This window comes from Neoarius graeffei, chromosome 26, assembly GCF_027579695.1.
Source record: "Neoarius graeffei isolate fNeoGra1 chromosome 26, fNeoGra1.pri, whole genome shotgun sequence".
In the NCBI taxonomy this organism is placed as follows: domain Eukaryota; kingdom Metazoa; phylum Chordata; class Actinopteri; order Siluriformes; family Ariidae; genus Neoarius; species Neoarius graeffei.
Window position 1 is genome coordinate 24,303,064 of NC_083594.1, and position 14,257 is coordinate 24,317,320.

Below are 14,257 nucleotides of genomic sequence, written 5' to 3' on the forward strand. Positions count from 1 at the left end.
ACCTAACTCCTGATAGAGTGCACTGTGCATTTACTGAAGGCTAGATTGAATACAAGTGTCTCCCCTTTAAATCCTTGTCCCATTGAGCTTGCCATGTCTGGAACACTTTTTCCATAAGCTGGCTCCTCAACTCAGTCCTTCCTGGACTAACTGGCAACGTAACCACATCATTATTTAAATATTATTTTGCCAGTTGGTCAACTACCTCGTTCCCCTTTATACCTATATGGGCAGGAACCCACAAAAATGATACGTCACAACCTCTCCTATGTAGGTTGTTCAGCAGCATAAGAATATCAGTAATTAAATCGGGACGAGCATTGGAAGTGTACACTTTAAGACAATGTAGGAGTGAAAAGGAGTCAGAGCATAAAACCACATTTGTGGGCTGTGCCTCCACTACCCATTGTAAAGCTTTTAGGATACCCATAGACTCAGCTGTAAAAACAGCCATATTGTCACTATTGCCGCTTTTCCACTACCAACACGGCTGAGTTGGGCTGAGCCGTGCCATGCTGAGTTGGGCTGAGTCGAGCTGAGTGGGGCTGTTGGAGTTGCATTTCAACTACAACCACGCTGAACCGTGCTGGCTGGAAGTGGGTGGACACATTGGGTGGAGTTAGCGAAAGTGGGTGGACGTCACGTGATGTCGTTAGGTGGCGCAAACAGTGACATCAGTGATCTTTTAAGCGGTAGTTTCACGACCCGGATAGTAAACAATAAACATGGAGGACATGGAGTCGTTAGTGTTGCTGGTCTTGGTGCTGTGGCTTGTTGTCACCGACAACAGATCCTGGCAAGAGCGTATAGATGAGGCGAGGCGCATAAGTCTTCAGAATTCTCGTAATTCGTAATTATTCTTCTTCCGGGTTTACGGTGTTTACAGATCCCAGCGTGCTCGCGGGGCGTGTGTGGGCATGTGAGGACACTCCTCCTCACCAATCAGTGCACAGGGGAGTGTCTCCTCATGCCCCTAGCCCCATTCGGCTCGGTTTGGCTCGCTTCAGCCCTACTCCAAAACCGTGCGAGTTTTGGGTGCTAAGTAAGGCTGAAGCGAGCTGAGTCGTGCTGCTCTGAGGTAGTCGAAACGCGAGCTGTGTCGGGCTGAAGTGAGCTGAAGTGAGCTGAAAAAGGGTAGTGGAAAAGGGCCATAAGTCTGGGTCTGGTTGTCTTGAAACGGGCGGGGCTTTAACCAGTATGTTATTTTAAGCATGCAATTAATATGGGTTGATCAGAAATTGTTATATTTATTGCTGATTAGAAAACTATTTACAGGACAGCATCAGCATTGAGCTTCAGATCAATGGTTTTGATCACGATAGCAAACGAACTATTTACAGAACAAGTTTTGCAACAATGAATACAACACATGCGGTTGCAATTATGAAATGAAATGTAATGAACAAGAGTGTAGCGGTCAGAGCAGGTGGGTGGAGCACAGAAGTACGGCAGGACAGAACTGAGTTCCAAAAACTATTTATTGTTTCACTTTTCAGTCAAACACACTCTCAGTCACCCAGACACACACGCGCGCGCACAAGTCGTCTGGTGCGGGAGAGAGCTCACTTCCTCTGCTCTCTCTCTCCTTATATAGGGCGTGGTTGCTGGGAAGACACACAAACACAGGTTAATTGCTCTCAGGTGAAGTGATTCTGCCACTTACCTTCCCTGACTCCGCCCTCCTGTCACAGACCGGCGCTTGACCACGCCCCCGCTGCCACATACCCCCACCGCCCGACTCAGGCCGGGCGCCCGTCCGGCCTGCAGCCGACTCCCCCCCCCCCCTTGACGGGAGAGGAAGTCCGCCACGACTATCTGCACCCCCGGCCTGTGGACCACCTTGAAGTTGAAGGGTTGGAGTGCCAGATACCAACGGGTGATCCGCGCGTTGGCATCCTTCATGCGGTGGAGCCACTGGAGGGGCGCGTGGTCCGAACAGAGGGTGAAAGGGCGCCCCAGCAGGTAGTAACGGAGGGCGAGGACCGCCCACTTGATCGCCAGGCACTCCTTCTCAATCGTGCTGTAGCGCCCCTCACGCACTGACAGCTTCCGACTAATGTACAGGACCGGGCGGTCCTCCCCCTCCACCTGCTGGGACAAAACGGCCCCCAGCCCTCTGTCCGATGCATCCGTCTGTAACGTAAAAGGGAGAGAGAAGTCAGGGGAGTGTAAAAGTGGCCCCCCACACAGTGCAGCCTTTACCTCAAAGAAAGCCCGCTGACACTGCTCCATCCACTGGACCGGGTCTGGCGCCCCCTTTTTAGTGAGGTCAGTCAGCGGGCTGGTGACGTCCGAATAATTAGGTATAAACCTACGATAGTAGCCAGCCAGCCCCAGGAACTGTCTCACCCCCTTTTTGGTCTTGGGCCTCGGGCAGGCCGCAATCGCTGCTGTCTTATTAATTTGGGGACGCACCTGCCCGTTGCCCAAGTGGAAGCCCAGATACCGTACTTCCACCCGCCCAATTGCACACTTCTTTGGGTTGGCAGTGAGTCCCGCCCGCCTCAGCGACCTAAGGACGGCCCTCAGGTGTTGCAGGTGCCGCTGCCAGTCATTACTATAAATGATAATATCATCTAAATATGCGGCCGCATAGGTGGCGTGGGGCCGGAGGACCCTGTCCATCAGCCACTGAAACGTAGCAGGCGCCCCAAACAGCCCAAACGGAAGTGTGACAAATTGGTGTAAGCCGAACGGTGTGGAAAAGGCCGTTTTCTCCCGGGATAATGGAGTCAAGGGGATCTGCCAATATCCCTTCGTCAAATCCAGTGTCGAGTAAAAGCGAGCCGTGCCTAGTCGATCGAGCAGCTCATCAATACGAGGCATTGGGTACGCGTCGAATTTAGACACCACGTTGACTTTTCTATAGTCCACACAGAACCGGACCGAGCCGACGGCCTTGGGAACCAAGACCACCGGGCTGCTCCAGTCACTGTGGGACTCCTCGACGATGCCCATTTCGAGCATGGCCTGAAGTTCTTCCCGAACCACCTTTTTTTTGTGTTCGGGTAGCCTGTAAGGGCGGCTACGCACTACCACCCCCGGGGGCGTCTCTATGTGGTGTTCTATGAGGTTAGTGCGACCGGGCAGGGGCGAGAACACATCCGAAAACTCGGCCTGCAACTGGGCGACCTCCGTGAGTTGGGTCGGGGAGAGGTGGTCTCCACAGGGGACCGGAGAGGTACGTGATGCCAATGTCCCTTTTTGAACCTCCGGCCCCAGCTCCGCCTTCTCCGGAACTACCGACACCAACGCCACGGGGACCTCCTCATTCCAGAGTTTCAGCAGATTGAGGTGGTAGATCTGTAGCGCCCCACCCCTGTCTGTTCGCCTCACCTCATAGTCGACGTCCCCGACTCGCCGTGTGACCTCAAAGGGCCCTTGCCACTTGGCGATCAATTTGGAGCTCGACGTGGGCAACAGTACGAGTACTTTATCTCCCGGTGTGAACTCTCTAAGGCGCGTACCCTTGTTGTACAGGCGGGTTTGCCGTTCCTGGGCCTGCCGCAAATTCTCCTGAGTTAGGTGGGTGAGTGTGTGGAGTTTTGCGCGCAGGTCCATAACGTACTGAATTTCGTTTTTACTTTGTGAAGGTCCCTCCTCCCAATTTTCCCGCAGCACGTCCAGGATGCCGCGCGGCTTACGCCCTATATAAGGAGAGAAGAGAAGATGTCTTCTGCCATCCTGCCGCTGGGACAGCCGCCAAATGGTCCTCCGCCAGCTCGACTGCCTGATCCAGCGACGCCGGGCGGTGGCACCGGACCCACTCCGCAGTTCCTGCTGGCAAGCGAGCGACGAACTGTTCCAGTGCCACCTGGTCGAGGATTCCTTCGGCGTCGCGGTTGTTGGCCCTCAGCCACCGCCAGCAGGCGTCCCAGAGCTGCTGGCCAAACGCGAACGGCTGGCCGACTTCCTCCAAGCGCAGCGCGCGGAAGCGCTGGCGCTGTTGTTCTGGAGTGCGCCCCACGCGCTGGAGGACGGCCCGGCGGAGGTCCGCGTAGGCCAGCCGGCGGTCGGCGGGGAGCTGTAACACGGCCAGCTGTGCTTCTCCCGTGAGCAGGGGGAGGAGGCGCGCCACGCGCTGCTCCATCGGCCACCCCGAGGCTTCGGCGACTTGCTCAAAGAGCGTGATGAACGCCTCGGGGTCATCCTGCGGGCCCATCTTGGTGACAGTGAGGGGAGATGGGCCCGCAGTAGGAGTGCTGGTGGACCCCGCCGACGCGAGGAGGTGCCGGAACGCCTGTCGATCTTCTTGTTGGGCCAACACCAGGGCCTCGAACCGCTCTTCTTGCTCCTTTTGGAGGGTGAGTAGCGCCTGGTGCTGGCTTTGCTGGGCCGTGGCAAGGGCGTGGACTAGTTCAGCAAACGGGGAGGACTCCATGGGGCTGTGAGGCTGCTGTGCTCCAGTTCCCGGGTTTCGGCACCACTGTAGCGGTCAGAGCAGGTGGGTGGAGCACAGAAGTACGGCAGGACAGAACTGAGTTCCAAAAACTATTTATTGTTTCACTTTTCAGTCAAACACACTCTCAGTCACCCAGACACACACGCGCACACACAAGTCGTCTGGTGCGGGAGAGAGCTCACTTCCTCTGCTCACTCTCTCCTTATATAGGGCGTGGTTGCTGGGAAGACACACAAACACAGGTTAATTGCTCTCAGGTGAAGTGATTCTGCCACTTACCTTCCCTGACTCCGCCCTCCTGTCACAGACCGGCGCTTGACCACGCCCCCGCTGCCACAAAGAGTTTTCATACTCAACATAACTTTCTTTTTTTAACTTTTAATTTTTTTATGATCAATGTGATTTTTTTTGGGGGGGGGGTTCTTTTTTTTTTTTTAAATTGTATTTCCACACCAGGTGTGTGTGTGTGTGTGTGTGTGTGTGTGTGTGTGGCTTAATTTGTAATATTATTTATACCACTACTACCTAGAAAGTGTCAGACACTCAGTGTGTGAAGTAAAATAAAACTGGTTAGAGCCAACTGACGGTTTAAAAAAAAAACTCTGATGACTGTCAGAGAGAGAGAGAGAGTGTAGCTTAATTTGTAATACTTATACCACTACTACCTTTATTTTTACATGAATTACAGCAAGAAAGTGTCAGACACAATGCGTGAAGTAAAAAAAAAACTGTTTTTAACCGACGGTTAAAAAAAGAAAAGAAAAAATCTCCAACAGGCAGAGACGCAACGCGAGTCACTTTCTACCAAGCACCACATCTGAACGAACCCACGTTTACCAGAACTCTACTGGTTATAAGTAAGTACAAACTGAAATAAAAACAAACTTGAAGCTGAAGAAACCCGCAAACCTGAGTGACTGAGGGAGAGACAGAGCGTGAGTGAGTGTGTGAGTGAGCAGAGCGGTGTGTATAGGGGAGGGGCGCTGTGATGCTGTGTGAGGATTTTCATTCAGTCCGAGCACAGATATTGACTCGTATTACTTGTATAATACTCGTACTTGGCAAAAGTGCTTTATCCGTACTGGATACTCATTTCAGCAGAGTATCCGGCTCAACTCTAATAATAATAATAATAATAATAAAAACCCGATTCCAAAAAAGTTGGGACAAAGTACAAATTGTAAATAAAAACGGAATGCAATAATTCACAAATCTCAAAAACTGATATTGTATTCACAATAGAACATAGACAACATATCAAATGTCGAAAGTGAGACATTTTGAAATGTCATGCCAAATATTGGCTCATTTGAAATTTCATGACAGCAACACATCTAAAAAAAAGTTGGGACAGGCAATAAGAGGCTGGAAAAGTTAAAGGTACAAAAAAGGAACAGCTGGAGGACCAAACTGCAACTCATGAGGTCAATTGGCAATAGGTCATTAACATGATTGGGTATAAAAAGAGCATCTTGGAGTGGCAGTGGCTCTCAGAAGTAAAGATGGGAAGAGGATCACCAATCCCCCTAATTCTGTGCCGACAAATAGTGGAGCAATATCAGAAAGGAGTTCGACAGTGTAAAATTGCAAAGAGTTTGAACATATCATCATCTACAGTGCATAATATCATCAAAAGATTTAGAGAATCTGGAAAAATCTCTGTGCGTAAGGGTCAAGGCCGGAAAACCATACTGAGTGCCCGTGATCTTCGGGCCCTTAGATGGCACTGCATCACATACAGTACAGGCATGCTTCTGTATTGGAAATCCCAAAATGGGCTCAGGAATATTTCCAGAGAGCATTATCTGTGAACACAATTCACTATGCCATCCGCCGTTGCCAGCTAAAACTCTATAGTTCAAAGAAGAAGCCATATCTAAACATGATCCAGAAGCGCAGACGTCTTCTCTGGGCCAAGGCTCATTTAAAATGGACTGTGGCAAAGTGGAAAACTGTTCTGTGGTCAGACGAATCAAAATTGAAGTTCTTTATGGAAATCAGGGACGCCGTGTCATTCGGACTAAAGAGGAGAAGGACGACCCAAGTTGTTATCAGCGCTCAGTTCAGAAGCCTGCATCTCTGATAGTATGGGGTTGCATTAGTGCGTGTGGCATGGGCAGCTTACACATCTGGAAAGACACCATTAATGCTGAAAGGTACATCCAGGTTCTAGAGCAACATATGCTCCCATCCAGACGACGTCTCTTTCAGGGAAGACCTTGCATTTTCCAACATGACAATGCCAAACCACATACTGCATCAATTACAGCATCATGGCTGCATAGAAGAAGGGTCCGGGGACTGAACTGGCCTGCCTGCAGTCCAGATCTTTCACCCATAGAAAACATTTGGCGCATCATAAAATGGAAGATACGACAACAAAGACCTAAGACAGTTGAGCAACTAGAATCCTACATTAGACAAGAATGGGTTAACATTCCTATCCTTAAACTTGAGCAACTTGTCTCCTCAGTCCCCAGACGTTTACAGACTGTTGTAAAGAGAAAAGGGGATGTGTCTCAGTGGTAAACATGGCCTTGTCCCAACTTTTTTGAGATGTGTTGTCATGAAATTTAAAATCACCTAATTTTTCTCTTTAAATGATACATTTTCTCAGTTTAAACATTTGATATGTCATCTATGTTCTATTCTGAATAAAATATGGAATTTTGAAACTTCCACATCATTGCATTCCATTGTTATTTACAATTTGTACTTTGTCCCACATTTTTTGGAATCGGGGTTGTAATAAAGGGCGGCATGGTGGTGTAGTGGTTAGCACTGTCGCCTCACAGCAAGAAGGTCCTGGGTTCAAGCCCAGCGGCCGACAAGGGCCTTTCTGTGTGGAGTTTGCATACTCTCCCCATGTCCACATGGGTTTCCTCGGGGTGCTCCGGTTTCCCCCACAGTCCAAAGGCATGCAGGTTAGGTTAATTGGTGGCTCTAAATTGACTGTAGGTGTGAGTGTGAATGGTTGTTTCTCTCTGTGTCAGCCCTGTGATGGCCTGGCAACTTGTCCAGGGTGTACCCCACCCCTCGCCCATAGTCACCTGGGATAGGCTCCAGCTTGCCTGTGACCCTGTAGGACAGGATAAGTGGCTACAAATAATGGATGGATGGATAATAATAATAATAATAAGTAGTAGTAACATATACTATATTGCTATATTATAACAACAAATCAAAATGTATTAAATAACTAAGTATCAAGTTCTTTAGTGTTCTGTGTTTTGCTCAGGTTTGCCAATGGTCCCATATCCCTGTGTGTTTCTGACTAATAAAAAGTTTGTCTGCCATCTATACAAGCTAATCTAATCAACTACTTCTTACTGATGGCCAGAATCCATCCTTGCTTCATGTCTGTAGTTTATCAAATGCTGGGATTCAGGAACAAATAACGCATACCGATGCACGCTGCTCCACCAGTGTATACTGTATATACTGTAGGTTGTGTTACACTTACAACCTGTAACAGTTCCTGATGTGGGCGGAGCACAGAAGCACGGCAGGCGAGAGTTGATGTTCACATACACACTTTTTATCGTCCTTATTTAGACTTTCCAGCTTGCTTGCTTGCTTCATTCATTCATTCAGTCAGTCAGTCAGTCAGTCAGTCAGTCAGTCAGTCAGTCAGTCAGTCAGTCAGTCAGTCAGTCAGTCAGTCAGTCACACACATGCGTTGGGGTTGGGGAGCTCCTCTTCTCTGCTCTCCCCCTCTTTTTATGCTCGATGCCTGCGACAAACAAACACACTCACATGCATTAGTGGGCGGAGCACAGAAGCACGGCAGGCGAGAGTTGATGTTCACATACACACTTTTTATCGTCCTTATTTAGACTTTCCAGCTTGCTTGCTTGCTTCATTCATTCATTCAGTCAGTCAGTCAGTCAGTCAGTCAGTCAGTCAGTCACACACACACATGCGTTGGGGTTGGGGAGCTCCTCTTCTCTGCTCTCCCCCTCTTTTTATGCTCGATGCCTGCGACAAACAAACACACTCACATGCATTAATGGACACCAGGTGTAATGACTTAGCCACTTACCTTCCCTGACCCCGCCCTCCATTCACAAACTGCCGCTTGGCCACACCCCGTTGCCACACAACCCTTTTTCCAAAAAAAATTGGGATGCTGTGTAAACTGTAAATAAAAACAATGCAATAATTTGCAGATCATGGAAGACCTATATTTCATTGAAAATAGTACAAAGACAACATATCAAATGGTGAAAGTGAGAAATTGTATTGTTTTTTGTAAAATATATACTCATTTTGAATTTAGTGCCAGCAACATGTTTCAAAAAAGTTAGGACAGGGGCATGTTTACCACTATGTTACATCACCTCTACTTTTAAGAACACTCTGTAAACATTTGGGAACTGAGGAGACCAATTGCTGTAGTTTTGAAAGTAAAATATTGTCCCATTCTTGCCTGATAGAGGATTTCATTTGCTGAATATGAAAATGAGATCACATGTTGAGAAATGCAGTGGCTTTGAATTGAATGTGACAGTTTGAGACTATATTTGAACTCAAAAAGAAATGTGCTGCAAATGGCTCCGAGTTGCTTTAAGATTATGGATGTTTTTACATATGTAAAACATGAGCAAACTTATTAACACCTATTTACAATGCCTAAAGTCACACTGGGAGTGGCAATTGTGTGCACAAATTAATATAACCACAGAACAGGTATTAAATTTGCATTAAAATTGAAATTAGGACTCAATATCTCTTTTCACACCCCTGACACTAACAGCATTTAAATTGCAATTAGTCAGTTTTATTTGGTATTCAGTATCTTAGAAAATCAGTGCCAAAGAGGGTTTTTTTGTTTGTTTATTTTAAACAAATAAGATGTCAGTATTCTATGCATATAAATCCTCTTAGAAATCCTATCCAAACTGTTTGTTAGCCAGCTGGCTATGAAAAAAAATCTAAGAATACATGCACATAAATGAAGGTGAATGATTTGTGTCTTCCTGGTTGAACAGTACTATATAAGACCTCAAAGACAGACAATCTCTTTAAAACAAATCTGGTCTTATAAACTCAAGGCAATAGTGAGAATTAAGACACACACACACACACACACACACACACACACACACACACACACACACAACACTGTTAGGAGGTTAAATGCATTACTGAAGTCAAATCTGTGTGAACAGGCAATTCAGATAGATGTCAATTTCACACAACAGCTATTATTCACAAACGGCTCAGGTCTTGAATAATCAGCATAGAATCAATCTGCTGTGCAGAGTTTGTGCTTAATGAATGTCCTTGGCAGCGCTCTCAAACTACAGCCCCCTGTTCTTTTCTGCTTTCTAGTCTAGTAACGTTCTTTCCAGTTTCCCTTGTGCTATGTGCTGTTCAGTACAGGTCATGTGTGTGACTGAATGTATTTGCAGGAGGGCTACACTGGTTATGCGTGTCAGAAATGTTCTAGTGAAAAGACCTACGGTGAACGCTGCAGCAAAGGTATGTGATGCTTTTAATGATAACTTTGGATTTCTCTCTTCTTCTTTATGTTTTGTATTCTTGAATCTGCATTCATGGTATCTTCAGATCCCAGCATCCCATTATTACATCATACTACTAAGTTTCCATTTACAAAAAAAAGCACAGTCACATAATATTTTATTCAAATCCACCACTTACCCTAGCTATACATGTGTAACTCACTTGTAAGTCACTTTTAAATGCATCTGTATGTAACTTGGAGTGAAATAATGTCTGTTTTGTCTTTAGCTTTCCAATATACAATCTACTAAACTTAATGTACATACTATTTGAAATACGCTTACCTGGATGCTTTGTAGGCATATATTAAATTAATTCTGTCAGTCTCACACAAACAATGACTCAAGAGTATTGATAATTATATTAAGGTTTTTTTTTTAAAAATCTTGATATGCCTAATGGTGTTCTGATATACATGGTTTTTATGTACCTTTGCTTTAGTGTGCAACTGTGTACATGGAGAGTGTAATTCGGGTACGGATGGAGATGGACAGTGTTACTGTCAACCACCATATTCAGGACCAAAGTGTGACCAAGGTAAGGTTGATTATACCTCTATATATCTGTCACAGAATTACATTGTTTAAGGACAAAATGTTTGGGGGAAGGGGCAGCACGGTGGTGTAGTGGTTAGTACTGTCACCTCACAGCAAGAAGGTTCTGGGTTCAAGCCCAGCGGCCGACAGGGGCCTTTCTGTGTGGAGTTTGCATGTTCTCCCTGTGCTCTGGTTTCCCCCACAGTCCAAAGACATGTAGGTTAGGTTAATTGGTGGCTCCAAATTGACTATAGGTGTGAATGGTTGTTTGTCTAGGTGTGTTAGCCCTGCGATGATCTGGTGACTTGTCCAGGGTGTACCCCGCCTCTCGCCCATGGTCAGCTGTGTTGGTAACTTGCCAGCGCCCCCTATAACGATCCCACAATTCCTTGTGCGCTCCACCCGGATGTGACGTAAAGTGGAACTGCTTTAACTGTATCGAGAGCGCCTCGATTCGTCCTCTCGTGTTCTGGCTACTGGAGTGGTCGGACGGACTGTTGGCACACTCGCCTACAGTGTTGAGACTAACCGCTATTGTCTGAGAACAGCCTGTTCAAATTAGTTTCGGCCGAACTTTTGAACGACCCGCTAAGTTTCAGCGATATAGTGGTTTTGATTCTAAACCTTTGCAAAGTTTAACTACAGTTAAGTAGTTTTCCACGCTAAGAGGCATTTGCGGACAGCTTCGCTCCTCTCAGCCTTTTTCTCATCGACGCATCACCGGAGGTTTCTCCCGAAGCACCGTGGGCCAGCTAGGCCTCCATCTCCCTGCTTCGTTAGCCGCGGTTGGATGCAACTCGCCGCTAACCTCCTCTCCTCGGACCGCGACCCTCAGCGCGGACATCGGAGAACGAACTTCCATCGCATTGAGTAGGCACTTGGGCAAATTTTAATTTGTAGCTTATTCAGATGGTTGTTAGGGTCATGTTTAAGCTTTGAGCTGTTTAGCATACCCGCTCAGACACGGAAGGTGTTTGTTTGGTTTTTTTTTTTGTTTGTTTTGGTTCTGTTTTTTTTCTTTGAACTTGTTAGACAGGGTATCTTGCATGATATCTTTCCTTAACTCCATTGCTAGCTTCCCTATCTGATTAGCAGCGCAGCGACAAGTTTGTTATTTTAAGCTCCGAGGCTAGACCGCTACAAGGCCTAGTCCTCTCCATCCAACACCTATTACACACATATATACACACACACTCTCTCTCTCCCTCTCTTTCTCACGTTGAGTTCTTTTTGTTGTTAAGTACAGTGTTTGGATCCAGCTGTAACGTGGTCAGATTCTCCTTAGCAACTTATTGCTAGCTACCTCAAGGTGATACGCTAGCTGGTAGGCTTGTGTTCTCAACTAGGCCTGCAGGCGCCATATTTCCCGACGCCATTTTGGTACCTCCCTCATTGAGTTACCTGTGATACGACACCTAGGCACTGACTGCCATTTTGTTTAAGCATTGCCAGAGTGGCTAGTCGTTAGCATCTACCCACAGATACATACACACCTACACACACGCACGCATCGGCTTGCCTTAGTCTCTCACACACACACACACCTACACACACGCACACACAAGGGATTCTCTTTTCCTATCTCTTTCTCTCTCTCTTTCCCTCCAATTTATAGTCCAGGTGTAATTGTTCCATTGTTTTGTCTTGTTATTACCTTTGCCGACATTGAATGTATTTTGAGATTATTATTAGTGAGTAGTAGACAAATAAAAGCTAATAAAATTGAATTGCATTTTACTTGTTCCTGTTGTTTATTCACAAGGTCAACTATTTAGAACTCCTTTTTCCTTCAAAATTTAGCTTTTGTATACAACTGGGTTTCCCATCTAATACAGAGCTACCATTAATCTTGAATGTAACCATTCACGGTGAGTATTAAGATTAATAATTTAAGATTTTATGAGACTGATCTTTATTTATAAATTGATTAATTTAATTATCAATTATCACATAATTTATAATTTAATTAATCCCAATTCAACCTACATTAAAGTGGTGCCCCGTGTGAGGCATAGTTTAATGACCTTGTGAATTTCTCAACAATAACTTGTAAACTGCTGTATACCCAAAATCAACTGCCAAGGTATAACACAGGTGACTTTAATGGTGAATCATTAACAGTGTGTTAATCACAGAACTGAAATTCAGCTGCCAACCACAGTTAGCTGATAAACTGGTTTAATTGATTAGTACATTAGAATAATATCTAATCCAAGTACTTAATTAATATTATTAACAATCATTATTGTTAACTAATATTCTTAATTGAGCTAATTAATACAAGTGAAACATTAGTGAAAACAAAGTAGCTAAGAAACCACAAATCAATTATTTAGCAACTTGTATTAAATTAAATTCTAACCTAATCAACACCTAGTATTAATTTCCTTTAAGTTAATTAATACATTTCGAACAAAATGTCGCATTCCCCATCAAGTGATTCAGAAGGGCCCCTCCTCTCTCTTTTCGACGTTGTAGGCGATTTAGGCCAAGTCCCGGAGGATAGGAGAAATTACTTCTGTGATCTGGACCAAAAGGCTCGCTTTGATGAAATACACATAGCCGTTAGGGAATTTAAGGAGCGTACTATGACTCTCCCAGAAGGGCTACCCAAATTGTTCATGATCTACTATAAGGAAATGGAACATGTGTGTATGACCCTCGAACAAGAGAAAAGAACACTAAAACGACAACTGGCCGAAGCTCAAAGGAGAGCAGAAAGCGCGGAGAGTAGCCTCGTGGGCCTGAGAGCCACACAAGATGAACTAAAGTGCGAAATAGAATACCTCAGAGAAGAAGTGACGCAAGCACGTCGCTCAGATGAGGGATTGGCCAAACCCTCCCAAGAACAGAGTTCCGCTCTGGAGGAGGAAGAACCTGAGCTTAGAACGGTAGATCAGACACCGCACTCAAGCTCAACTCGCGTGAAAGCCGTGCGATCGCCAACTCGTGGCGCTGGGAGTTTTTACTTTACTCCCCACTACACCCCCTCGTGCTTCAATATCGCTGCAGCCTCTAGCCCGCAGAAAACGCCGCGCTACGTACCCTCAGACTCCTCTGACAGAGAGGCCGCCTACAAGCCGAAACGCAGACATAGGCGACATGAGAGCAGCTCAAGTAGCGAAGACAGCGAGGAACCCTACGGGTCAAAATCAAAACGCCTCGTTGCAGAACGCAAAACTAGGATCCGCCAAATCGATGTCCTTGCGAAAGACATAGAGCGTTTTGAGCCGGAAAATCATAGACACCGAAGCGTTAATGATTATTTCCGGGAAATCGAACGTAGCCTCCTGGACCTGCCAGAGGCTACGTCGCATGAAAAGGCCAGACTAGTCTGGAAAACTTTAGGCAGTGGCGTACGAGCATTCGTTGAGACCCTACCGCAGTCAGTCCTCGACAACTACAAGAAAATACATAAGTACTTGAAAGAGGAATACTCGTTGTACGAGGACGAGACTGCTGCGACGATGGGTGCCATTCTAATCAGACAGAAACGAAGCGAACACCCTCGCGAGTACTACCGTCGGCTCCGCGCGGCATACTTTCAGGGCAGAAGCGAGCCCGGCCTAGAGGAAGATCGCAACTTCAAGTCCCTCTTCCTCCATAACCTTCACCCGTGCATCCGTAACCAAGTAACACTCGCATGTCGCCAGCGCCCCCATACTATGAGAGAAATGCGTCGCACCGCACAACTAACGTGGGAGACGTTCGTCCGACCCACGGACCGCCACGAGGACGATCCCAGAGTCCTCAGCCTATATGAGCAGGAAGGTCAGTCCTTAGGCCTAGAAGG

The 14,257-nt window shown here is 46.4% G+C and overlaps 1 protein-coding gene across 6 annotated transcripts in view; it reads left to right on the top strand.

Annotated features, from left to right (window-relative positions):
- Positions 1–14,257, top strand: part of stab1 (stabilin 1) — a 403,938-nt gene that overhangs the window by 5,487 nt on the left and 384,194 nt on the right. For all 6 annotated transcript variants that reach the window (XR_009651684.1, XM_060910924.1, XM_060910926.1 and 3 more), the window contains exons 5-6: positions 9,817–9,886; positions 10,370–10,465. Coding sequence is in view for 5 of the 6 variants with exons in the window: in XM_060910924.1 (XP_060766907.1) it covers positions 9,817–9,886; positions 10,370–10,465 (166 nt within the window). In the remaining variant the exon portion in view is untranslated. The remainder of the gene's footprint in view (positions 1–9,816; positions 9,887–10,369; positions 10,466–14,257) is intronic.